Genomic DNA, 26,901 nt, shown 5'->3' with positions numbered 1-26,901 from the left:
GTGGCCCTGGCACTGCCCTGCTCCAGAGCTCTTCCAGGACATTCAGCCTTCACACATTTCCTCTGAGGAAAGGGGCAGAGCCAAACTGTGCCACACAATGTTTGTCTGTGCTGAAAGCTGCTTCCCCTGTCCCCTAAAGTGGCCCCTGACTTGGGGGTTGTCAGAAAATGGTCTGCACAAGCAGTGAGCTGCACCACTCCTCTCAGGCAGCCACTGTGGCACCAGGAGACCTCCTAAAGGCAGGAGACAAAGCTCTGTGCCTGCACACACGGCTGGGGGCTCCCAGGTTTCCCACCCCCAGCCCACTGCCTCAATCCAAGCCTCAAACAGCTTCAGCAGCACCAAGGGGCCTTGGCTACCTCTGGCCAAGGCACTGCAAAGCCACCCAGGGCTATTTCCAGAGGCAAAGAGGATTTACTGGCACTCCCAGCTTCCAATACCATCCTGTCCATACCTCCCTCCTCAGTAGACTCCAGTCTTTTCCATGCCTACAGTCTGTACTTAACACTCACTACAGGATTGTGCATTCTCATTTATTTTGTGCCATTGCTGCAGCACTCCTGGCTCCCTCCTCCAAGTCCTTCATCTTTGTATCTTTTACCATTTCCAGCATTTTTGATGCACAGTAGGATTTTTTCCTTATATGAGAGGGTGGGCAAAGATTCTTTCTCCTTTCATTAATTATTAGTGCCCATTCAAGCAAGATGGACAGTGTTCAGCAGAGCTGTGGTGCTGTTCTAACACTCTGCTGCACAGCCCTACAGCAGCACAGTCCCACCCCACCCCTCCCAAGCCTGCCCACAACTCTGCCATGTTCCAGGAGCTCCCAGACAGAGCTGGAGTTCAGGGGCATCACCTCTGTCTTAAAAAGGAAACAAGGCTGGAAGCAACAGACTACATGGTCCTACAGGTCACAAGCACAATTGGATTTCATCTTCAAGCACCATATCTGGTGCAAATCCCAGCCTGAAAATGCAATTTCCTTTACCTTGGATTTACAGAGACATGAAATCTCAGTCTGGGAGTTACACAGCAGAAGGATTCCCAAGGTTCAGCTGTAGGAGAGTGGAAAGTGAAATGAAGGAGCAGCTGTGACACTGTTGAAGCCAGTTCATGTGCAGGAAGTGCCACTGCCCCACATCAAGCACAGAGTGTTTGGGGCTTGGAGCTCACAGCTATTGGCAGGGCAAACAGGGTGAATCCTGCTGGAAGCATTGGATTTTCCAGTTATTGGAAAGTACAGCTAGGGCCAGAGCAAGTCATTCTCAGCTCCAGACATTCTCCTTGATGCACAGAACCCCTTGGTCTGCCAGCCTGTGTGGATGTGCTGGTTCAGCAGCTTTACATGAAGAAGCTGCACCACCTGCTGTCTGCTGTGAAGCCAGTTACCAGAACGTGATCAAAGATGATCACTGATAACCAAAGTTTTCTTTAGAACCTGTTTTTTACAGGACATGCTCTTGATTAAAGTCATCAAGAAAGACTTAATATCTGAGAACTAAGAAGTAAGATCAACAAAAGGACTGTTTAATCAAAATGGCTCAGGCTCTCAAACAGAATGAGAGAAGTTCACTTTAATACCCAGCTCCTGCCAGGAGAAAGACTGTACTGTTATCCCTTTGGGAAACTCTGTCAAGGTATTTCTACTCTAAAAACTACAAAAGCTACCACTGAACAAAACTTTGAAAGATGTGGAAATTCTGCCATGCAAAACACCAGCACCTGCCCAACACCACTTGAGGCTTAGCAGCAAGGAAAATGACATCTTAAATGCTGCTATTCCCCGTTCCTGGACTGCAGCACTCCCTGATCCAATCAAATGGGGCAAAGAGAGAAGAGTCTTACAAAAAGCCACACTGCTAAAAGTTCTCTTAGGATATGGTGCATCAAGGCAGAACAGTCAGTAAGTTCTCTTGGCTGGCATAAATATGAGAGGCTGCAGAACATCTCCCTAATTCCAGAGATCAGTGATAGCTGGGCAAGTGTTTTGTGTGCCAGGCCTTATGGACATGCAGTAGCAAGGTCAGTGGAGGACTAAAAGCAAAGGAGCTGAGAAGACAAATGACCTCTGCTTGATGAAGCATAAGTACAGAATGTACAGACAAAAGCAAATGAGAAAAAGAGTTTATTTAAAAAAACAAAAAATCCCCCTCTCAAAACCCCACATACTTTCTGATAAGCTTATTGCTCAAGTTAGATCTCATGTGACACTGCTCATTCTCCTCTTGGCCTGTAGCACCAGAAGTACTCCTGCATCCCTGTCTTCACTCCAACCTACATCATCTGGAAATGTTCATAATTTTCAACTGGTCCCAAATACCAGCATTCAATTCTCCCCTTACTGTGCACACAGAACATGGAGGTCCCCAGGCACAAAAGGTCCTTGCTGGGACAACTCTAGGGATTTATTCAGTGATCCTACCAGGATGGGAGTTCCTAATTTGCAGAAACATTAAAAAAGAAAATGGAAGGTGTAGCTACTTTCTCCTTTGAAGTCAAAACCTAAACAGCAGTAAAATCATCCCTGAATCACTCAGCCTGCAGTCCAGACATGTCCATGTTCATTCTACAGCTCATGGTCTGCATTGTCAGTAAACAGCTTTCAGGATCCCCTAATGGACTTTTCATAGCTTTTCCCTGTCTCACCTCACCATTCTACACCCACTGAACCAGGGCTTGTCTTCCAAGTTCCTGTGAAAGGGATGTTGCCTTCTCTTGTGCAGCATCTACAGATCCACTCTGTGGCAGAACAGCAGAATTCTCTCAGCGGGCCCTGGCTCTGCTTTGGGTGGTCACAGAGACTTTTGGACCTTCCTCCTGGATAGCTGTCAGGCAGGTTAGGTAAGAACAGAGCAGGTGGCTTTGTGCTTCATGTTCAGTCAGTGCTGCTGTGGGGTTTCAACAACCTCCTCCTCTTCCTCAGCCTGCTCGGGGTGGCGCAGCAGCAGCTGCAGGTCAGGGTCAGAGCTGCCCTCTTTGTGCGGCTCCAGTGCTTTGTCACCTGCATGCACACAGCCCATTCAGGGACAAACCTGCTGGATTCCCACCAAACCTAGTGCTGTCAACCAGCTGGAACCAGACACAGCTCCTAGTGAAGCAATGAGAAAGCCTATAGAGAAAGAGAAAGGGATTTAAAACAATCACCTTTGGAATTCATGGCTTTGAGAACAACGTGGAGGGAGATTCCCAACAGGCAGACAGCAAAGCCCAGCCAGTTCAAGAGACTGAGGCGGTCTCCCAGTAAATGTGTGGCCAGGAATAAAATGCAGATTTCCTGTGGAAATAAAAAAACATGACAAGTGGCAGGGCAGGACCTGAGGAGATATGCATGGTACATTTTTCAGCTGGAGCCTAGATCAAGATGTCAGGCTGCTAAATTTCTATCAGCACATTCTTTCATGCGCGCAGAGTTCTAAAAACAGTTTCTAGAAACAAACAACCTGTCAAACCAGGATGTGGGATTTTAAGTCATCTGACTGCATAGCTCAGTTACAGAGGAATCCTTCAACTTCTGGATCAGAGAGATTTCATATATCACAGTTCAGCTCAAAAGTATGTGTGCTGCACTCCTCTGGGGAGGATGTGCCAAACTAGGCTACAGAGACAGCTCAAAGCAGTGGTTTGGTCATACGCAGGTCTGATGCAAGAGCTTGCCCTCCTCTCTTCCACACCATCTGCTGTTCATGAGGGCAATGTGTTTTAGTCTATCCCACATTCCAACAAACTTTGATCATTCATGGTATTTTTTATAGAACAGCCACTAGTCTCTGGCCCTTTGCTGTCAGGGACCAAGAGACTTCCTGCAGAGACTGCAAGGCAAAGCATCAAGCTCCTGTGCAAGGAGAACAAAAAGAACAAGCAAAAATTTCTAAGGATCTAAGCAAGCTCCCAGCACATAAAGCCCAATAGGGATGACTCAGTACTTGCCTTCTAGTATTAGCACAGGAACCATGCCTTACCTTAAAAATGCCAGCAATGGAAAGGGTGAGGCTAGATGTTCTGGAAACCAAGAGGAACTCAGAAAAGCCTAGACCAAAGGCAAGAATTCCACCCAAGAACAGCTTCCCTACCAGAGAGAACAGCATTCCTGCTTCATGGAAACGGGAGAGCTTCTCTGATATGGACAAAGGAAGGCCTAGGAAGAAGACAATGAGTAGCAGAATACCATTCCCAGCTCCCAGGATTCCCCTTAGTAAGACTGAATGGGTGGGCTGCTCACATTCCAGTATGAGGAGGATGTGGAGCCAGTTCTTCACAGCCCTTACTTCCACAAGTGTGGCAAGCTACTACTTCTATGCACTCTTAAATGTTCTGCCAGCACAAGATAAATCATGGTCTCTAATTACTTTGCAGAGTTGATAGCTGTTTGCTTATCTAAGTGAATTATCTCCAACAAACTGCTAAGCAATCTCCCAACCACTCTATAAAGCTCTCCCTGCTTTCTCTAATGAACTCACGCACCCTCAAACACCGCAAAGAGTGGGAGGAGCCCCAGGAACATGAGCGGCTGCAGGTGAAACATGATATCAATGGGATTCTGGAGCCCTGAAAGAGGAGAATCAATAACAGAGCAGGCAGCAACAAGCCAGGGAATAACACAGGTCCCAGAGCCTTCATTAGCACCATTCCTAGACAAACACCTTATTTGTGATGCCCACACCTGTGCTGCTGCAGACACCCAGCCACCTTCATTACCCACCAACAGATACCTATGCCCAAGGTTTCAAACATATTCCAAGAGATGTTTTGTTTCTGCAGCAAGGGCAATCACCTCTGCTTATTCCCCTCCCTGCCACCAGCACCACCACCCCCTCCTGGCACCCCACATACCCAGTTCAGCCTTCTGCATCAGGATCTGTGTGAGAGTCCAGCGAATGCCCCCCAGGAAGGAGGCACAGAGCACCAGCACAAAACCCTGAGCGTTGAACTGTGTGGACTTGTAGGTGAACATGAAGAGTCCCCCAGCAATGAGCAGAACCACCAGCAGCAACGTCACCCTCTGCAGGAGAGCAAACACAACAGGGACAGGCACCTCCTTCCTTCCAGATTCACCCACATAACTGCAGCATTCCTCTACTCACATGTTTTTGTACATGCACTGCCTGTTTCCCTGGCTCTGACCTCCTCCCTAAAGCTTTGTGTGGGACTCTTACCATCTCCTCCAGCTTGAAGAGCAGTGAAAAAAGCAGGATGAAGAGAATGGCAGAGGATTTGGTCATCGTGTAGCTGTAAGGACCAAAATACACTGTCAGACTCCTTCAGTGTAGCTCTTCCCATCACAGTACTATTAGGAACCATCACCCATTTCTACACTACTACCAGCAAGCTACCACAGACCCTGCATGCTGACCCCACTAATCAAACACCTCTCCAAGGAACAGACCCTGGCAAAGCACTCTCCAAACCCCACCAGAGGCTCCCAGGGAACGTGTGTTTGTACTCACAGGGAGACAGTGACATACAGGAAGCTCCAGTTACTCAGCCCAATATCCAAGGAAGTTGACAGAGCTAAAGAATTAATGAAAAAGTCCTGAAATTAACCAAACTCTGTGACATGAAACAAACCCACCACCAACCCTGCTTCATGGCCACAGATAGCAGAGCAGACCTAGGGGAAAAAATAAACTTTCCTCAAGTTAGTTCTTCAGAACCACCACAACTCAGATATTCTCAGCTCTTCATGTTTCTGTCCTGTTCCCTGTGACTCAAGTTGGGCTCAGCATTGCACTTGCTCAACATGCATTACAAAAAAGCCAGAAATAACTCTTGCCCTCCCTGTGACTGAAAGTGATTGCAGATTTGCATAAAGTCTTTCTTGACTGTATCAGAACATGATAACTTGTAAGTCTGATGGCCACTGCAGGAAGCCTGAAAAAGCAAGAATTATCTGCACACAGCCTTAACCCTGGTGCAGCTTTTGGTACAGTCTATTCTCCCTTCTATCTAAGTTTCCTACCACAGGAAACAGTGTTACTGATCCAAGGGCAGGCCATGCTGAAAGGTCAAATTGCTGCAGATGTGGAGAAAGCTTTTTTCAAGAAACCATGGGGCCATTTATGTAAGGTACTGCAAACCTTGCCAGAGATCACAGACCAGATGCTGTTCTGTGGGAGCCAATACAACACCCAGCCAAATAACTGCAGAAGTAGTTACAGTTCTGTGCTCCAAGTAGGAGCTTCACTTCTTGGTCTCAGATAGTTCTGTGTGCCATGAATGATGAACTCTCTACCAAGCTCCATCCTGAGAAAGATGCAACACATGGCTTGATACCAGCGTTAAAGAGAAAATGTTACTTGCAGACACAACTCATCAAGGCACTGCAGAAGGTTCTCTGTGCCAGTGACTCCTTCAGAAAGATTTATTCTGTGTGGCCTCTCCCTATCCTTACACATCTCTGTAATGAGCAACGAAGGTGGCATGTCTCAGGCTGAACCTTTAGGTAGCATCTACACCTGCCCTACACCTGGCAGGGAAACACAGGAGCTGGAGCAATGGCTGGACCCCACAGCTCACCCTGTGCCAGGGGATTGGCCCTGACCACACCACCAGGCAAAGGGCAAAGGGCTCTGGAAGCAGCCAGAGTGCCACAGGCAGCCCTGTGCATTCTCAGAGTCACAGAATATGCTGAGTTGGGAGGGACCCATCAGGATCATTGAGTCCACTCCTGACCCTGCACAGACAGCCCAAGAATCCCACCCTGTGCCTGAGAGTGTTGTCCAAATACTTCTTGGACTCATTCAGTCTTGGTGCCATGACCACCCCCCTGGGGAGCCTGTTCTAGTGCTCAACCACCCTCTGGGTGAAAACCTTTCCCGAATATCCAACCTAAACCTTCCCTGATTCACCTTCATATGTCTTCTTGGATCCTGTCACTGGTTACGAGAGTGAAGAGATCAGTGCCTGCCCCTCTGCTTCCTCTCGTGAGGATGCTGAAGACCACAATAAGCTCTCCCCTACGCCTCCACTTCTCCATACTGAACACACCAAGTGACCTCAGCCGCTCCTCACAGGGCTTCCCCTCCACTCCATCACCATCCTCGTGGCTCTCCTGGATCTTTCACACATTGCCGTGCCCCAAAGCTGTGTCCCGCTCCCGCTCCGCCGCCCTCTCCCGTGCCCGGCCGTACCTGCGGGGGCGGCCCGGCGGAGGCAGTCGGCCCAGGACAGCGCTGCCCGCGGCCGCCCGGAGCGGCAGCGCTCCAGGGCGCGGGCGAGCGCCGCCAGAGCGAAGATGAGCAGCAGGTGCAGCAGCGTGACCAGCAGCGGGAACGGGAAGCTCTGCGGGACCGACAGCCGCTGTCACCGCCGCCGCCCTCCCGCCGCCGCCGCCCCGCACCGCCCCGCCACCCCGCACCTTCATCAGCCACTTGTTGTAGAAGGTGATGCCGATGGAGAAGCCGTAGTAGAGCAGCACCAGCGGCGCCGCCAGCGCCGCCCGCCCCAGGGCCGCGCCGCCCGCCCCCGCCGCCATGCGCCTGGCAGCGCCAGGAGCAGGAGGGAGCGGGGATGGGCACGGGGGCCGCGGGGACGGGGCCGCGGCAGGGCAGGACAGGGCACGGGCCGCGATGCTGAGCGGGCCGGGGCGGCGGGGGGAGAAGCGGGCCCGGCGGTGACGTTGGCCGGCGGGGCGGGGGAACGAGCGGCGGTGGCGGAGCGGGGCGGGCGCGCAGCGGTGACGCTCCGCGCAGGGCGGAAAGAGGCGGAGGCGGCGGCGGCCAGGAGCGCTACTGGTTATTATTGGAACCGATACAAAAGGCGGGCGGCGCCGGGACCCCCGGGCCGAGCCCGCGGCACGGCAGCGAGCGGCGGCCCCGGCCGCACGGCCCGGCGGGCCCGCGGCCCTCAGCCGTAGTGGTACACGAAGTCGTAGCTGCTCGGCTCCTTGGGAATCGGCGGCGGCGCTTCGGGGATCTGGATGTTCTCCAAGTCCAGGAGCCTCAGCTTCATTTCCATGCTCAGCAGCGTGTCCAGGTCGCTCTTGGTCAGCTCACTGGACATGTCCTTCCCCAACAGGGCGTTAAGCCCATCAATCCAGATACAGTACTGTGGGAAAGAAGGGGTCATTCACGACTCCGGGCATAAACGATACTTTATGTCCAATCTTTCTGTCCATGCAAAAATTAGAGAACTTTAAGACAGGAAACACTGGAGGGAGTTAATATGTAGGGAAAAATCCCACCCGCAGTGGGATTTTTTGGAATCCCAAGTGGGGTGCCCACTTCCATTTTCACTGGAAGTTAAAAGCCTACAGGAAAGTGTGAGCCCATGGTTGTACTAGAAGGACAAGAGTTTCTACTGTGGGACAACAAATGAAAAAAGTAAACATGTTCTAGGCATCATAGGAGGGAAAAAGTAGCAGTCCAGACTAGGGGGAATTAGTGTGGGATTTTTTTTTTTCTTTTTAAAGAATTTTTTCATCCCTTTGTTTTCCCTGTAACTAAGAGAAAATAAAGATGGTCCATATAAAGCATCAGCAACATATTCTAGGAATGAACCTGGTGAGACACAGCCTGCTCAAGTCTCTAATGAGAAGCAACTGATCCTTCTTAATCTCTGAATTAAATTGCTATATATTCTACTGCTTAACCACTACATTTCTTACCTCATATTTATTAGGTGCAATGAAGTTCAAGGTCTCATCGGGATCGTATAATATGGAGAAGGCCAATTCTAACACTTCCTAAATGGAAAAGAATCTTTCACTCACCAGCTGAACAGGACATTACAGCACCTTCTGCCTGCCACTCTGAGAGAGCTGCCTTGCTGCAGCTCAGTTCACTTTCTCACACTGGTATTGTGAGTAATTCTGAAGAGACTACAGCACAATCATGCTTACAGCCCCTTGCAGTCACAAAGGAACACCAGGAAAGGGCTCAGACAGGAGATGTACACTACACACTTGCAGTGGGGGAGATCATTCATTCCTCTTGCTTGCTTTCAATCTCAAACACAACAGCATTAGATATTAATGACAGTGAAAAGGGAGCACTTGCCTTATTCTGTTTCAGTGCACTTTTCTCCTTCATGTGTGGACAATCCTTCCCTGTGACAATGGCTTTGATGTCTGCAACTGGAACTAACAGTGAAAAAGTAAAACTCCCAAACAAGCAATTCTAACCAGGAAAATACAGAACTTTGTTTTGTCTTTGCAACTGAGCACTGTTTGGTTTTTTAGCTCGTTAGTGCAGTTTTTCCAAAACACATTACCAGTAAGACATCCCTGCAGCTGGCTTTTAAAAATGAACTATCAAGTAATTCCAAGATTTGAAGAATTTGGGCAAGGACCAAAAGTTGGTATCTCCTTCGTCAGGGCTTCAGCTTTGTGTCTTTCATCTTTATCTAGTATTATATTCAGCCTCTAGACAGCAGAGCACAGAAGAGTGCACAGCCTGTAGTCAGGACTTACTTTTTTCCTGTAAAGATTCAAAGGTCACTTCCCCCTGGGCATTATCTTCCAGGTCTCCATAGTGTAGCACCTTGTGATTCAGAGCCAGCCGACAATACCAGAACCTTTCTGGAACACACACCAAGGGTAAACTGAGCAAGATCATTCACATAAGGTCTCACAGCCACTATGTTACAGCCTCTCCACCCAGTCCATCTGCTTGCCCAGCTCCTCAGCACAGCTTCTTATTCATGAGGGGATGGCTGTATTCTTAGAAATGCACATTTGTGCCATCCCAAACTACTGGCTGATATGGACAGCCAAATAACCAGCTTTTCTTTCTGGCAACATGCCTGCTGGCATATTAATTAATTAGATCTTTTTTGCTACAGTTCTTCACATGACAAAATACAGTAGACACTGTCCCCTTACCTTGTCTTCTGCGATTTCCAATTTTCCTAAAGCTACTTCCCTCACAAAGCCTGTTCAGGCGCTGCTGCTTTATCAGCTCCAAGATCTCAGGTTGGATTTTCTCTCTCAGCTCCCTGGCAATCAAATATGGAAGAGTAAGCAGAAAATGGAGATAATGGCAGGGATAGAAGGTAACTGTTATTGTTAGGCACGTACACAATAGGTGGGGACTGGAAGTCATCTTGGCTCATTCTCTCAGACTGGCGTAGCCGCAGAATCTCAGAATAGCTCAGGCTGCGCAGTTTGCTCTTGAACTGGTCCAAGGAGTTTGGTTTAGAGGGCAGAGCCCTTGTGATCTGTTCCCTAACAACCTGCATAACCTAAAGAGGTGGGACAGGAAGAAAAACAAGTCACGTTCTGGTTGGCAGCAGAGAATCAGGGCACAGCTCAGTGGCAGCAAAGAACTGACATGGGATAACCAGGGCCAGGAGTATCAGGATACTCGTGACTTTGAAGATCCAGAAGAACCAAGAAGGACCTCAGGGCATTCCAAATAAAAATTGAGTCATCCTCCCTTACAGCCCATACCAATGCCCTGTCACATCTTCTGTGCCCTACTCCTTAACGAAATATACAGACTGAGTGAATATGTGCTGATCTGCAAAAGATTTTACAAAAATATCTCTTCTCCACCCTGACCTTATTAAAATCTTCTGCTGTCGCCCTCATTTCTTTCCAGGTCTTGTTCAACAGCTGGATACAGATGGCAAACAATTCCTCAAATGCACGGTCATGGGTGAAAAACATGGGGTGATAGTCATTCCTGCCTTCATTGGCTTCAGAAAGAAACAAACCACAGCCATGTGAGCATATTGGACACAAGGTACTAGGAGTAACTAAAGTCCACTACAGTGACAGACAACTGATGGTGTGCAATAGTATTTACTCCAAGAGATTAAGACAGCTCAATACTTTGTCACTCCATATAGATAGTTTATTGACAACAGCAATTCTCCCCACACTTCACCATGCAAACCTCTGTGACTCATGCCCTTTTCATCCTGGTCCCCCAAAATAACTGCCTGCAGTGTTTCCCATCTTCCTCTGGTGGAATTTCTTACAGTGGTTAATTTTCTCAGAATGCTGTTTTGAAACTGTCAGAGCTAACAAACTTTTCCCAAATTCATGGTGGTTTCAAGACTATTTTTTTATAGAGCACCTTACTGAAGCTCTGAGAAGTTGAAGCTTTCTGCATGTATCAGTTTTTCAGGAGAACCACAGTGCACACACCAAAATTTCTTACTTTATTTTGATAATGTATTATCACTCAGACATCAGCTGTGCTAACTCCAAGCTTGTCCTTCCCTTACATGGCAGAAGTGAGATCAAGGTACAAATGCCTGTGAATATTCTAGAAGCATCAGCCCAGCAGCCTGTGAAGCTGGGTAGTGAATGAATGGTACTTACGGAGTTCCCCAACTTGCAGGATCTCACAAAGCATCCTGGTGAGCTCAATGGCACTGCGCCCAAAGGGACACTCATGTTTATCTTCTCGGCTGCTGTTCTCCAGAACAATCTACAAGAACAGGATGCCAAATACACTAAGAAGAGCTGCTGAGGTGTTGGCATCTGTAAAAATCAGCAGCTTCACATACCCTGATATAGGTGTCCTGATGAAATTTGGCCAAGTAAAGCATGTTGTCCAATGCCAGCATCCCAGGAGGAGTCTGTGTAAAATCCATGGCTGGATTGATGTGATTCTGAGAAAAGAGTGTGTAGAAAGAATCCAGACAAATTAGCTCAAAGAAATTGTGTGAGAACCTTTTCTGAATGAATTATAAACCACCTGTCCATCAAGCACTGCCTCACATCCATCCAAGAGGTAACCCAGAACACCTCTGACAATGCTATCTGAACTTTCTAGAGGAGAGGCTGGTTCCAAGTTCTTCATAGCATATATGGTAAGGAAATACCTCCAGAGAATGCCTAATGAACCCTTGCATTTAACCCATCAGCAAATTCATAATGATCTTCCCCAGGAGTGTGAGTGAAACTGAATCTCTAAACTCAGATACCAAAGTAAGGTAAAAGAAACAGATATTTTTGTTCCTTATTTCCCCACTCCTATGGAGATTGCTCAGACTGCCTTGACAAGGTTTACAGTCAGATGCATACAGTGAATCCCAGCATCTTGTAGTCCTTGGTGTACATGGCTTTGCGTTTCTCTGTTCCGCTGCCAGGGACGGTGTTGCTGTCAGACTCTGCATCAAATGCAATTCTTCTCAACTCAAATATGATGTCTCTCTGTGCCTGAAGGACAGAAGGCAGGGAAATGGTGACGTGATCAATCACTGCAGCAGGATTTTCACATATTGCACACTCCTGCATCTCTTCTCAGAGCTCACACAATGAACACAGAGAGATGCCAAGGGTCATTAGCACTATGCACACAAAGAGGCAATCCATTTCAAAATGGCAAGTTTCAGTACAGTAGGTAAAGCAAAATATTTGTTTGCACTTTTCTTTAACTGCAAGTTTAGTTACAGGCAATTTCTAGTAATTCAGATAATGCTATGGCATTTCTCCTTAAAAACTGTAATACAGCTCAGTAACAGACACCTGAAAAATGACCAGTTTTCCTCCTAGACTGCAAGCAAATGGATAAAATGATGTGCCTGCCATAGAGGTTAAGTAGCCAGTTTGACAGCTGGTGAAGAAAGGCGTATATGGCTTTCAGTGCCCACTTACATCTCGAAGTCCCACAGCATGCAGCAGGATGGTCATGAGCATACCCTAATCTCAAGGTTGACAATATGAAGGGCGAGTTTGAAACCTTATGTACCATGCACTGGAAATTCCATAGTGCTAGGGAGCCCAGGAATGAGGCTCTTTAGACATCTTATTCTATCAGACCTTACTCAGCTCTAATAGTGACCTGGTCATTGGGATCCATCTTGGTCATCATTCTCTCTTCCAGGAGATTAAAAGTCAGGACCTGCAGAACGTAGAGCTGATGGGCCATTTCTGTTTTAATGGGGCGGTTTCCTCTGATCACATGCTGCAAAATAAAGGAGAGGGTAGAAATTAAGAGAATGCAAATAAAAGCTGAAGTATTAACCCTAGGCATATGCCAGACTGCATGTGCATCTCTCTATATGAACATTCAGTTGTTTAACCTCCATATCCCACCAGAAGCATAATTATAATGCTGTGTAAGAGGAGAAAGCAGCATCCTGGTAACCCCCTTTTGAATAAGCTTTACCTTTGAAAGAGTCACTTTTCTGCAAGTGCCCTGAGGGCAGTAGAATTTACACTATACACAAGTGAAACCTCCATTGAGAGGGCATTAGGAAGCATTTGTCATTCCAGACATACTTACATTTAGGATTATAGACCTCAGGTGCTTCTGGGCAAATGCATTAGCCATTTCCTGTTGTGGAATTTAAAGATGAAATAACATGAGTGAAATATAAACAAAAAGCCCACACTGTGCAGAAAGAAGAAAATGGAAGAAGCCTATGAATTGGAGATAGCATTGGCACACAACAAAGTGCTTTTCTACAGACTGTCAATTTAGCGTAGCATCTCACCACAACTCATAGATGGCTCCCCTACAGAACATCACTAGTGTGGAGAAAGCCACTAGCAGAATCAAAGCACAGAAGCAAATTTAGCTTAATGTTGGACATCAAATGGTACTTCACTATTAGGAGATATGGCAGCAGGGAGCACATTGTGCATTGCCCAGGAAAATATGCAATGTATAAGAGCTTCCTCCAATCAACATTTCACAGCTTCTTATACCAAGGTAAACACCCAAGATAACAAGAGCTATGGGATGAAGGTTTCAGGTCTCCTCCCTCTGAAATTTATTTCCTTTGTCCACTTTATAAAGAGATGATCAGAATTCAGCTTGTGATCAGAAGTCAAATTGTGAGGACAATTTGCAGAAGCATTTGAATTTACAAAAATACCGGCTAGTAATTTTCATGCTCAGAGGAAAGCTTCCAGTTTCCCTCTTGACTGCATGGCTTCCTTCTCTAGATGAGAAGGGTTTCCCAAACATCAAGTCATGATGACAAACAGTCACAGCAGATACAAGATGCCTTCAGTTCCAGCAACAGTTACACATTCATCTGCAAAAACCTAACCTGTGCTTTCTTTGGAAATTGTGAAGATGCACTTTCTAACATAGCAGTGACCTCATCACCCCTGCTAGGAGAATGCTAATGTCAAGGTGAATATCATGAGTTTGCTGCTACAAGCAACATCTTTTGGGTAAGAAAAATCTGTTGGGCATTTTATCATCTGGAAGAAGTCCAAAATAACTGACAGTCTGAGATCTCTCTTCACACTCCTGTGCGGTGCAGATTGAGAACTGGGAGCAGATGTGGAGTCTCAAACAATTGCACTCAATCAGCTGTACATCCTGAGCAATCCAAGACTTTCCAACTGCTCCTATCAACATCACTCTTGACAGAGCAAGATGTCTGCTAAAATGTATGCATTAACCTTGTTCAGAATTCCTATTACCACTTTTGATCCAGACAGAAACCTCCTGAACCAAGACAGTGACTGACAGCCAAGCTGTAATGGCTTCAAGTTCAGCAGGGCTCATCTTACAACCAAAGTGAGTCAGTGCTTGAGTGGAAGGTATCTAAGGAGCATCTAGATGAAGTAGGAGGTGCTTTCAGAGAGAACACATTGCCCTCTGAGTCATTATTTTCTACTACTATTTGTGAGATGTAGTACTGAGAATAGGGCAAGGCTCTGTTGTTAGGATTTGCTCACGCATGCCACACAAAGAATCCTTTCCCTGAAGGAATTGGTTTGTATGTGGGATGGAGTTAACAGGTGACTGAAGCACATAAGAAGTGGGAAGGACAAAGACAATTAAACAATTCTAAACAGCATAGAAAGAAGCATCAACACACATACAGTCTAACCACTGCTAAGGGATCAATGCTCTGCTGAGAGTCCAGTGAGGCTCACTTGGCTACTTGACGGTCACAGAAACACAGAATGATTTATGCTGAAAGGGATGTCTTGAGATCACCTAGTCCAACTCTGCTGTTTCAAGCAACATCAGACAGATTTGGCAGCCCAGGACTGTGTCCAGTCAGGTTTTTAATATCTCCACTGATGGAGACTACAAAATCTCTCTGGATAACCTGTTCCAGTGTTTGACCCCTATCATATTAATGTCGTGTGGGTGTGCACACTTCATGTGGAATTTCCTGGGTTTTAAGCTGTGCCCACTGCCTCTTGTGCTGTCAGTAGGCACAACTGAGAGGAACCAGGCTCCCTCTTTTTTATTCCCTTCCATCAGATATTTAAACACAATAAAACCTCCCCGAGTCTTCTCTCATTAAGGCTGAGCAATCCTAAACCTCTCAGGCTCTATTCATATGGAATATACTCCAAGTCCCTTAGACAACTCTATGGCCCTTTGTGGTCATTTGAATTATATTCAAGGGAGGGGAAAAAAAGTGAAAAATCCCTTTGAATTTTGTTTGCTATGAAGTCTACTATCTTTGCTGAATTACCAGCAGAAGAGTATGATTTTTCTTATTTTCATGCATTAAGCATATCCATTAATTTTAGAAATTATGTAACATTTGTTGAGATGGCAATTTCTACTGTGAAGGTGCTGCATCCTTGAAAAAAGTGGAACATTCTCTGTGCCATGCAGAAAACCAAAAAACCTACCAGTATCTCAACAGAGAAGGTTCCAAATCAACCTATTAACAAGAATGGTGATTTCCCTGGAGTGATCAGAGGGCAAAAACATTCTTACACTACAATTACCATAAGGGAGAAGTCACAAATTAGGCAGAATTTATGCTCTAGTCCCCAGTCAGCATCAAGTTTCGTGACTGCTCTTCACAGACAAACAGCTCTATCTTTAGAAGGATGCAGTTGGATATGAAACTGTCATTAGCACAAGTGAGATTTGGGCTATAAGCTCATGCTGCAGTAAGTTTAAGGAGATTCAGATTCTAAAGGACTTTTTCCAGTTTTACAATTAGTTCACCTGGTCATTCTTGCAGAATCAGTCTCCTTTTATGACCATCTGTACGACCTTGTGTGCACAGAAAGCCATTCAGGGTTTCTTCTGCTACTGGTTCTTCTCCCCTGCACAGTCTGAGTGCATCCCCAGGAGTCCTCCCACCCTTCTCCCTAGGTTTATCCACTCCCTGAGGCTGTGGGCATCATCCCTGGGATACAAGAAGGCACAGCTAGAGAAGAGCTACCATGCCTACAGTCCCCTACATGACCAGCCCTCAGGCTGCAGTTACTTACAGTGATGGGCAGGTCTAGTGGGTTAAGCAGCTTGTCCTGCTGGCAGAAAGCAAAAAAAGGCACAAAGAGAAGCAGACAGGATTTAGCTTGGAGTCCAGGAATAAGGCACAAACAGGGCACTAGAGAAGAAAGGCTTAACACAGCAAAGCTACACAATACACACATATGCACATCTTGCAGGTAGCTGAGATCTTGGGAGCTTCCTCAAAGCAGGGCAGTGTTTCATTTCTCATGTTTGTCAGCACGGATATCCCTCTATGACTTAAGAAAGGTCCCTTTTTGGGGGAGAGGGAGGTGAGTGTTTCTTTATTAAGTACATACAGCCCCAAGGAGTTTACTCAGCCTACCTCTCCCATACACAATTAACTTAAAAAACTTCCCATGCTGTCTGCAGGATTACTTTCTGTTTCTGAAGGTCTTTCAGAATCCTCTCTGAGCATGTCCTAAATATAGATGTGTGTGCTCCAGGACACATTATTAATGGGATGGTACTTTTTCTCCTCTGTTGCCATATTGAAACAGGCACTTAAGTTCTTGGCAAGGTCTGAGGTCTACCTTGCCCAGACAATGTGATTTCTGAGGCATAAAAAGCCAGGCAGCCACCATCACTCAGGTTTAAAGTCAAAAGGCAAGAACAAACCTGTCTCTTGTCCTCAGGTGCCTTCAGGAAGAGGGCATTGATCAAGGCAATGGCATATGTCTGAATCTCTTGGTTTGAGCTGCAGAAACAAAAAAGGGAGGCTTGTAAGGCAACAGGCAGTACAGAACATTACAGCTTTACCTGCACCATGAGAACACTGACTACAGCAGTTGTGCATTTTCAACAGACAAGCAGGACTCATGTAACTCATGCTTATGATGTCCAACTCTTCAAAAGGCTTGCAAAAAACTGTCAGAGATTTCTGACTGACAGGTCCATTATCCAGGAGGCAGAACAAACTGCAGCCCAGCACCATCACAGTTTGTCTCCAATGATGAAACTATCTCTGTAAAACCTGGTTATGGTAGAGTCTGCCACATGGATACAGCTTGGAACTTGCATGGAGCAAGTTATTTTTCTCCCCTATGCCAGTGGAAGCCACTAATGTCAAATGGAACTAAGGGGAAAGAATGCTTCACTGCAGAACTTCCTCAGGTGCTCAGCCCCTTCCTAGGTCACACAGAGCATATGGTTATACTTGTCATGTTCCAAACAGCACAAAACTAAGCTTCTAAATGCCAATGACATGCTTCTGTCCTCCTCCTGTGTCAAATGCAGGTCTGTTTCCTGCAATACTCTAACTCTTCCTGGGGGGTGGACCTTGGCTGTCAAGTCACTCTATCCCTTGGCCTGACCCAGTGCACTCCTGCATCAAGCTCTTCTGATGAACACAAGTCCAGTGTACCACCTAAAAGAGTATGTGTGCTTGAATATACTTATTTTTTAAAATATTTTTTTATTTATTTAACTATAATGTAGAAATAAAAGATCTTTTCATAAAAGATCTGAAGCCAATACTTCTTTTAGCTTAAATACCTATGTTCCTCACTTTGACATATCTCTGGATAACAACCATATTCTTTCTTCTATTGCTCCCTTCCAAATCTTTTTCATTTTGGTCAATCTGCTGTACTTCAAACATGCAAATCTCCATGCACCATCCTAGGTTCTCCTTGGGCCTCCAAGCTGCACAGGTCTCTGAAGTCTGCCATTCACTTTTGCTCTCCTTCTCAGGGTTTGTTGCTCTTTTGACAAAGCAGAACAATTTTTTAGGTTAGTTTCTCCTCTTCTAACTCATCTCCTTTGGACTTGTTTCCATGGTCATGTTCTTCCAGAACATATCCTCTGTTATGGACTGTTCCCTCCTGATGGCCTTGCCAAGAAAACCACCAGCAAATCCTGACTCACCCTCTCCCTCCCCTTCCAAAATATTCCCTGCATGGATGCTTTCTTAAGTGACCATTTGTGTTCTGGAAGCACTTAAGCACACAAGTTTATGTCTTGAACAAAGAAAATTTGCTTAAAAAACCTGCACAGGTGTGGTCAATATAAGGACCAAATCTGTGTTTGAGTAAACCAGAAATCATAAAGCTGAAAGAACATATACTCTTTGCATAACAAAGCTGCTGGGGTGTTCAGGAGAACTTGTTTAGCTTTTCTGTTAATCAAATTCAAATGTATAAACATTCCAAGCACGCAGTGACATTGATGCAACACTTTGTTTGCACTATAATTTGGTTAAACTACTGATCACTGATTAAAGAGCATCAATCACATTCAGAAATAGTTCTTTTCCATACATTCAGAATTAAAAGGCTTGAGAAAAAACCCAACCTGTTCAAAGCTCTAACAGCTACATGCAGCTTTTTTATAATGAAGAGTAGAACTGACCTAGACAAACAGCCCTAAGAGACAGAAATTAATTTGCCATTTTGTTTGGAAAGGGAGGAAGAAAATGAAGGGAATTTTTAATCCTTTCAAGCAAGAAATGCAATTGTTTTCTTCTTTAGTATGCAGAACAAAACCCAGAAGATGACGAGCTCTTAGATTCTAGTGGAGATAATTTAAAGAGGGGTAAAAGTAACAGACAGCTGGATGCAAAATCTTTGGGAAGTTATTCTAGTGAAATGCAGGTTTGGTCCTGGCACTGAACACACTTGGCAGTTATTTAAAGCTAAATATCTTTGTTCAACATTCATGTGCCCAAGTTCTTCCAGAACATATTTTTCTAGGATCTCACTTTTAAAAAAAATCCATTAGAAATCTTAAACTTCAAGTAAGTTTTCATATTGGTAATGCAATCGTTAAGTGTTCCAAATGTAAGAGGATGTATTTTTAAATAAAACAAATAGTCATAAAATTGGTATAAATCCCCCATTGCTGGGTGGACACTCACACTTGCAGGTGGGAAATGAGCTGCCCCACAGTGATCTCCTCTGCAATCTTCTGGTACAGAGTCTGGCTGTTGAGCACCATGCTCTCCAGGATGGCCAGGGAGCGCTGCAGGATGGACACGTCCACCATGGGCTGGCTCACGTACCCTGCAATCTGAGCACACAGCAGGTCAGCTGCTGCCAGCCAGACACTTGTGGGGAGTGAGGGCTCACAAATGGGGTGCACTGTGCTCTCAGACAGCACTCAGCTTCTCAGAGTCTTGTGCTCTTCCTGGGAGATGCATTAAAGCATGGAAAGAAATAATATCCGCTCTCCCCTCCGCCCAAACTCACCTGTTTGATGAAGGTTATTGAGACCATGTCCCAGGAGACAATACCGTGGTCCATGAGCTCCAAGAAGGCAGTCAGGGTGAAAGCCAACATCTCACTATAACTGAGAAATTGGAGAATTCAGTTACAAGAGATCTGCTGGCAAGAAAAAAAGCCTGCCCAAGCTGGATAAGAGAAAAATGTCACCACTTTCTCCTAATAACATAGTTTGGCACCTGGGGGAGCAATAAAGTGTATGCACTCATGCAGATAATTTTACTGTTTTGTGGAAAGATATTTTATTTTTCCTGGTTACAAGCACAAATTAAAATTAGCAGCAGTAAGTCCCTAGTACTGCCACCAGAGACTCACAATCACCAGGATCAGTACTTGGCTACTCAAAGGAGCAAACATGTTTCCATATCAGAAAAGAAAATAAGGGAAGTTAATTGTCCTCTAAATATTGGGACCTGACTTGAAATAAAATGAAGGCACAGCATGAAATGTGGAAAATTTAATACATAACCACAAGACAGAAAGATAAAAGAGACTGAAGGGAAGATTGCAAAAAATGCCAAAAATGTATTAGTTGCTAATATATAAGAAGAGCTATAAATGTTATTACAGTAAGTTATCAAGACTTTAAAAGTACTTCCCAATGAAATATAACAACTGCAACAGAAAATCCAGCTGAATTCTTTGTACCATAGCTCACTGTGATTGTGCTTGAGGAAACTTCCAGAGCAAATCATGACTGTCTTTTCTTCTGCCTTGTGAGGTTTAGCAAATGACTGGAAAGATTTTGTCTCCACAAATCAGCATTTGCTCTAAGGTTGTGAAATTGCTTAATGCCACTTTAGCAAGCAAAATGAGCCCCTTATTTAAGGCTTTCTCCCAGAGCCCTGGAATAAAGGAAACTTACTGGGATAGAAGCTTTGTCCCACTCTCCACCAGCCGTGTCAGCACTGTAATCCCTTCCATGTTGATGAACTCTGTGGCAAAGGTGACGTCTGCTGAAAGTTTGGCCAGTTCCTTCATGGCATCCAGCCTGGCTTCCATGCTGTGGGACTGGATCCTCTCCATCAGCTGGCGAGCTGCCCTGGACTGGCAGGAAAGAGGGATGGTGCCAGTTACAGAGCAGGCACCTGCAGGCTGAGTCCTGCCAGCATCAGCATTCTGTCAGAAGCCCACGGGTGGGCAGGGAGAGCAGAGCCAGGCTAGAGATAGCAGCAAAGTCACATTCAGTAGCTGCAGTCAGCAAGTCTAAGACAGACTAAAAAAAGGCTTCTCTCAGCAACAGTTGCAGCCAAGCAGGAGGTAAAATGCTGGTTTGCATGTTAGAGCAAATGCCTGTTTTCTCCTCACTGAGGTGAGTGGAGGTGGGTATAGAAATATGGAGCAACACCATTAAAGAAATACAATATTGATAAAAAGTCTCACAGATTCAAAGCGAAGCATGATCTCATTTTGTGTATTCACAAGACATTCTGTAAGATTTCTCAGACACAGATCATTATATCCTCTTAATTCCCTTTTGCCCAAGTACCTTCTCCCAGTCCCACTCACCCTCAGCTCTATGCCAAGAATTTGCACAGAAAATGGTTTAAGAATTTAAATAAAAAGAAAGCTGAAAAAGATTACTATTGAAGGCACAACAGCAATAATTCAGCAAAAACAACCTCCTCTTCATCAAATTTGTCTCTCTTTTAATTTTTTGCATTCAGTTGCTGGAACTGTTGCTTTCTAACTGACCATGCTAAATGCATTCACATTGAGAATACATTTGTCAGTGTTTCACTGCATCCTAATCTAGGAGATGCACTAAAACTGTAGACTGGATTTATTGACAGGAAGTCCTATAAAAGGGCAGAGCATCCAAAGGAAAGACACACACCACAGGCAGGAGGGAAAACAAAAAGTGTGTGTCTCACTGCGTGGAAGGGCCCACAACAAAGGTACCCACCCTGAAATTTGGGGAGAAGGAGAAAGAAAAGCCAAGAGGTAAGAAACAGCCTGCCTCCCATGGAGAGTTACTGAGAAAAAGGGAGGTGAGGAAGCATTTACCGGGGACACTGCCAGCTGGAGGATGGTTCCGTTCTTGATGTCACAGCGAGTCTGGAAAGAAAACCCAAACTTAAACTGTGGAAAAGTGGGGGAAAATAACCCAGCTGGATCCACAGTGCACATCTGTATGCACAGTAAAGGGGCTTCTATGCCACACAACCCCACTGAGGGTACTGAATTTGAGTGCCTGAGTCCCCACACCCAGGCATGCAAAGGGAGCAGTGCAAAGCTCCTCTGTTGAATGGCACCATTTGAGTCTGAATCTCCCTGAGAGCAGAGATGCTGCTCCTCAAGGATTAGTGCAGTATTGTTCCATGACTTGTTCCAAGACATTTTGGACTCTCCCCCAGGGTTATCACAAACTGCTGCCTCTCACACTGACCTGCTCTGTGATGTACAGCTGAGGACCATCAGCATAACGCAGCGTGTAGTACTCAGGGTTTGGCAGTGACCACCTGGCAGAGGAAGAAGGGTACATTAAGCATCTTTGTCCTCTTTCTTCTAGCTGTCCATTAGGAAATGGAGCTTGATCCCAGGAAGTTGCAAAAAGAACTTTCAAGCAAAGCTTTAGCAGGGGAAATTAGGTCTCCCAAAGAGGAGGGAAAATTCCTCTTGAGGACAATGTGGGACTTCAGCCTACTCTAAATCAACTCTGAGGAACACCTGAACAGGCCTACACTTCAAGAACAGCAGGATGGGCCAATCCTCAGAGAAACTGACCCTAAGGCATACAAATGCACACACTAAGAATTGGAATAAAAATGGAAGGCCCTCATTTGCCAGGAGATCCTTTTCTTCACAATTCAAACCCCAGCCCTTTCTGTGGCCAAAACCAGCAGCAGGCAGCATGGACTGTGCTAGCAGCACATTAACAAGTAGCAGACTTCCACAGTAACCCAGCAAGATTTGTCAGCAGGACAGACTTTCTCCACAAGGATTCCCAGAGAACTACTCACCCATCACAGACCTCCTTGATGATGGATGCAAGAGGCCTTTTCTAGAACAGAAAGACAGTCCTCAGAAGCCGTGTTCCTCTCAACCAGAAAGGAATACTGCCCATTTCTATGCTTCCCACATTCCAGTATCAACGCTGCGGTGCCTTTCCTCCCCCATCTGGTTACCAGGTCTCACCTGATCTATTTCCAGCAGCTGGGCATTGGCACCTGGCCACTCAACAGCCACTTTCACAATGTCTGAAGGTGGTGGCATTGCTCCAGACTCCTTCAGGTGCCCTTACAACAGCATACACCTCCACACCTGTTAAGAGAAAGGACAGTGAGCATCTTCTCTGAAAACTATTTTACTTGCTACACTGCATCTAACACCAAGCTTTGAAACAACTAAGCTCAGCCTTATGGTTTCCTGGGCCTGACAGGGACAAAGCACCCAGTATTAGCAGAGATCAAGGCCTCACACAAACAGCATGTTGTGAAATTGCATGCTCAGCTTCATCACCTGAGAAATACTTCTGAGAGCTTGTTGGGGCACTCCCAAGAAGGAGGGTCACTGATCAGCAAAGCCCCATCTGCCACCCACTGTCTGTACTGGCAGCTCAGGGTGCAGGATTACTGAAGCAGCAGCTCCCTAGGCTCAGCTGTAGGTGAGAGTAGGAACAGACTGCCCAGGTAGCCTCCCTCCCATGGGCTCATGTTTACTCATGCCCCATACAAATTTCTCAGACAACTTGATCCACTCAGGATGCCCAAACAGGCTCTTTGGCAAAGCTAGCTTTATCCTATTCCCTTCCTGTAACATCATAAATCCAAAACATGAGCATCCATCGCAGAAAATAAGGTAACTCAGCATTTGCTCCGGAGGTGTACCTTTCACTCCTTTATCTGCCTTTCAGAGCATAAACTTGATGTGTTCAGGGTTTGGTCCCAGTCAGCTGTCAGACACAGTGGTTTGTGCCCAAAAAATTGGACTATGTGACCTCCTGCACTCCTATGACAGCCAGACTTGGTTCACTCTACCACCCCCCACCACTTGGGAAGTATCTGGAAAGCCAGATTCAGAATTTCATTATATTCTGGAAAGCCAAACTCAATTCACAGAGATGGCTACAAGTCAGTATTCCTAGCCTTCTCTTTCTGTTTGAGCACCAATCCCAAGAGTGGCTTGTATTTTCTTAAAACTCATTAAATGACTGTAAGACTAAACACATCTCATTCAGAAAAGTGCCAGTCAAGTTAGGTTCAAAATAACATCTCCATCCTTCCAGATAAGCAGCACACATTGGCTGACCTTGGAAAAGCAGCAGACTCAGGGCACCAAATCAGGGCAATTTCCAGTATGCAACCAGTACTCCCCAAAGAGCCCAATTTGTATGACACCCCTCGACCTGCAGGGTTTCCATGTATTAAATCTAGAAACAGGAAGTTCCCAAATGCTGTGTGATTTCCAATCACTGTTCTCCAGCAATTAAAGGCTATGATGACCTAAACTGAAAGCCTGAGAAACATCAGTCCTGTGCAGAAATCACACACTCAACATCCCCAGTACCCATCTGTAATAACTGAACAGGTAATTACCTCTCCCACGAGCGAGCCAGTCACAACCAAAAAACATCTAAATCTATTCAATGTTCAAGACACAACAAATACACAGTGTAGAGACAAGGCTCAAAGATTAGTCCCTGAGTATTAAGAACTGAATTTGTAACTTTTTAAACTAATTTACCCATGAGTAATTATGCATGAGTAATTAGCATCTAATTACCACTTTTCCCTTCAGTCTCTTGCAGTACAGTCACAGTCTTTCATCTGGATTGCAAGTGACAAGTTGCTACTGAAAAGTACAAGGAAATACAGCAATTTATATGCCAAAACAAAAATGTCCAGATTACTAGAGGTAGAAGCCTTCACAAATCTCTAACTTTTCTTTTCCCACTCAAAGAACATGCCTCATTCAGATAGGGAAGTGCCCATTAAAACAGAAATGCTGATACGAGGGGAAATCCTGCAGAAATTATAGAACATTTAGGTTGGAAAATACCCTTTAGGTCATGAAGTCCAACCAGAAACATAACATTGCCAAGTCCACCACTAAATCACGTTCTTAATAACCATATAAATGTCCTGTTTCATGCCAAAAAAGTACTGCAGAGGCACACAGCACCTAGAGGTCATGCACTCTACCTGCAGCTCCCCTGATATCCTCACCACCAAAACCAGGGACCAACCAAGTTGTATGGCACTACCTTGGTATCTCCAAAAAAAAAGCTCTCAGCTTCATACAAATTCAAAGTAACTCACTATGATATTTAACACTTATTTCTGCCCCAAATTCCTTCCATAAATGAGCACCCACTCATGACTGGCAACCATGCTCCCTATTCCAATCAGTATTCAAGGCACAGCAAACACACAGTGAAAGAAACAGAGCTTCAAGACTCTGAGAAATATCTTTAAGGTATTTTTTTTTGCACAGCACCACCACAGAGCTGACACCACAGGCATCTCTACCAAGGCAGAGATTTGAACACCAAGGTGACTTGGCTAAGGAGAACCCAGAGAAGCAGGAATTAAAAATTTAAAAAAGCAGGAAACTTTTTAGAACAGTCTTGGTCAAACAATGCTTTGAAAGACCAACACAGATCAATAGTTCAGCAGGAGCAGCTTCCCAGAAGAGCATGACTGGATCATAAATACAAAGGGTACCTCAGGTCAGCCTCTTAACGTGAGGCTGCCTGCCAAAAGCATGCTTTGAAAAGATCTCACTGTGCACCTGCAGACAAGAGGGGTGTCAAGATGTTTGGTTTTACAATGGATATTTTGCAGTGCAACAGTGATAGAGCTGATAAAATTGTTGAGAAGCTCTTGTGAAGAGGTACAGACCACGATGTTGCGTCATTGTGTTTACCATCACTTTTGTGCATGCTCTCACAGCACATTCTTCTCAACAGCATGTAAACAATTCCTCACAGTTTGTACAGAGAGACAGAAGCCAAGCTGAAATCCATCAAAAATTAATTCAGTCTGCTTCTGCAGAGTGAGATCTGTCATGTAAAGCAGTGGTGCAGGGGTAGCTGCAGGGCAAGGAAAAATCAGCAGAGCCACTAAAAACACACTATTCAAAAGACTTCTGAGAAGCTGCAAGCTAAAACAACTACAGTATTTTAAGCAGAATTTCCCTATTCACAAACTCAATCTTCTTTTCATTACAGATAGAGAACAAAGCGTGCTGCACACAGAATGAAAATGAGGAGGATGAAAGAACATTCCCTGAAAAAGAAAAGCTGCCTGGTAGAATCCCCCAGTCAACAAGCAAATTGCTGCAGCTTCTGAAACCTGTAGATGCAACAAAACACCCTCGGCAGTCCTCAGCAAGCCCCCAGATGGTACCAACCGGCCAAGCTAAAGTGGGAAGTGATGTTGGCACAGGGACTAATGGGACAGGTGGGCAGAGAAGCCATTCCTTGGCCAAGCAGCATGAAAGGGTAGGAGATAGCAGAGTCCAGCCTGAAGACTATGCAGTTTCCTATGCTACCTCACACACTAAGCAATGAGAAACATCCCTGTCTAGATAAACCAGAGAAGCAAATGGCTCAGATTCCCTGCCTCTGGAATCCCACATTGCTCCAAATGCCTTCCGTGGCTGCACTTCGGCGGTAAATCACTATGCCTATGGGCCCTGGAAATGCACATTTCAACACAACACGGCAGAGACCGTCTCTTGGCAAAGACAGAAACTGATAGCAACGAGCAAAAAGAGAACTGCTTTATTATTTTCAATCAGTCAAGTGACTTCAAAGCCGCCAGCTAGGCGTCAACCCCTGAAGCTTGGCCCAAAACCCAGTTAAAGGAATTAAACAAGAATTTTTCTGCTAAGTCCTGTCCGCGCTGTGCCTCGGCTCCCGAGGGAGCACTGGCCTGGCCCCTCTCGGTGTCTCCGGGGGCAGCGCGCCGGGCACAACGGGACCTACGGGAGCTGCTGCGGCGGCCGAGCCGTGCCGTGCCGGGCCGGGCGGAGGAGCCAGGCCGGAGTGAGGGCCGCGGGCAGGGTGGGCGCGGCGCCGCAGCGCGCCCGGGGAGGCGGCAGACCCGAGGCGCTCCGCCGACGGCTGCGCTCCCTGTTCCTGTCCCTATCCCTGTCCCTATCCCTACCCACGACCTGGCCCGCCCGCGCTCCCCCGGCCCCACCGCGGCCCCACCGCGGCCCCACCGCGGCCCCGCCGAGGCGCTGCCGGCGCTGGCACCGCCCCTGGGCGCGTCATGCGCCCGCCGCGCTGCCATGGAGACCGCGGGGACCATGGAGACCCGGCCCGACCCGACCCGCCGCCCCAGCGCACCGCCTGCGCAGCCGGGTCAATGCCGCTAACCGAGCGTCCCTCGTCCCCGCGCCCCTCCTCGCCTCCGGGGCCGCCGCGGCGGGGCTCACGTCAGTTCCCCGTGCCCACGGTGCCCCGCCTCCGGGAGCGGCTGCGAGCGCCAGGGGCCGGGCGTGCGGGAGCTCATGCAGGGCAGCCGCTCGGGCTGGCGCGGGGCTCTGCGGCGGCCGCGCTCGGCTCCCTCCGCCCCGGCAGCGAGCGCGGGGCCGCGGAGCTCTGCGCAGCC

The 26,901-nt window shown here is 46.4% G+C and overlaps 2 protein-coding genes across 2 annotated transcripts; both read right to left on the bottom strand.

Annotated features, from left to right (window-relative positions):
* Positions 1-2,107: 2,107 nt before the first annotated feature.
* SLC35C2 (solute carrier family 35 member C2) lies at positions 2,108-7,471 on the bottom strand. Its single transcript, XM_058814729.1, has 9 exons — positions 7,355-7,471; positions 7,128-7,278; positions 5,445-5,508; positions 5,154-5,226; positions 4,831-4,999; positions 4,462-4,545; positions 3,960-4,135; positions 3,145-3,274; positions 2,108-3,001 (listed from the first exon to the last, which is right to left on the bottom strand). Exons 1-9 carry the CDS (start codon positions 7,469-7,471, stop codon positions 2,880-2,882), a joined length of 1,086 nt encoding a protein of 361 aa, XP_058670712.1. The 3' UTR covers positions 2,108-2,879.
* Positions 7,472-7,720: 249 nt separating this feature from the next.
* ELMO2 (engulfment and cell motility 2) lies at positions 7,721-26,856 on the bottom strand. Its single transcript, XM_058814467.1, has 22 exons — positions 26,637-26,856; positions 22,478-22,603; positions 22,303-22,343; positions 21,729-21,801; positions 21,347-21,397; positions 20,205-20,386; positions 19,307-19,406; positions 18,976-19,127; positions 16,740-16,818; positions 16,100-16,135; positions 13,176-13,226; positions 12,732-12,854; positions 11,972-12,106; positions 11,452-11,556; positions 11,264-11,372; positions 10,496-10,632; positions 10,013-10,176; positions 9,818-9,930; positions 9,407-9,514; positions 8,994-9,076; positions 8,603-8,680; positions 7,721-8,043 (listed from the first exon to the last, which is right to left on the bottom strand). Exons 2-22 carry the CDS (start codon positions 22,553-22,555, stop codon positions 7,843-7,845), a joined length of 2,199 nt encoding a protein of 732 aa, XP_058670450.1. The 5' UTR covers positions 22,556-22,603; positions 26,637-26,856; the 3' UTR covers positions 7,721-7,842.
* Positions 26,857-26,901: the final 45 nt, after the last annotated feature.

Source organism: Ammospiza caudacuta, chromosome 15 (genome assembly GCF_027887145.1).
Source record: "Ammospiza caudacuta isolate bAmmCau1 chromosome 15, bAmmCau1.pri, whole genome shotgun sequence".
Classification (NCBI taxonomy): domain Eukaryota; kingdom Metazoa; phylum Chordata; class Aves; order Passeriformes; family Passerellidae; genus Ammospiza; species Ammospiza caudacuta.
The sequence above is the reverse complement of the archived record's forward strand: the minus strand, read 5'-3'. Positions and strand labels throughout refer to the sequence as shown.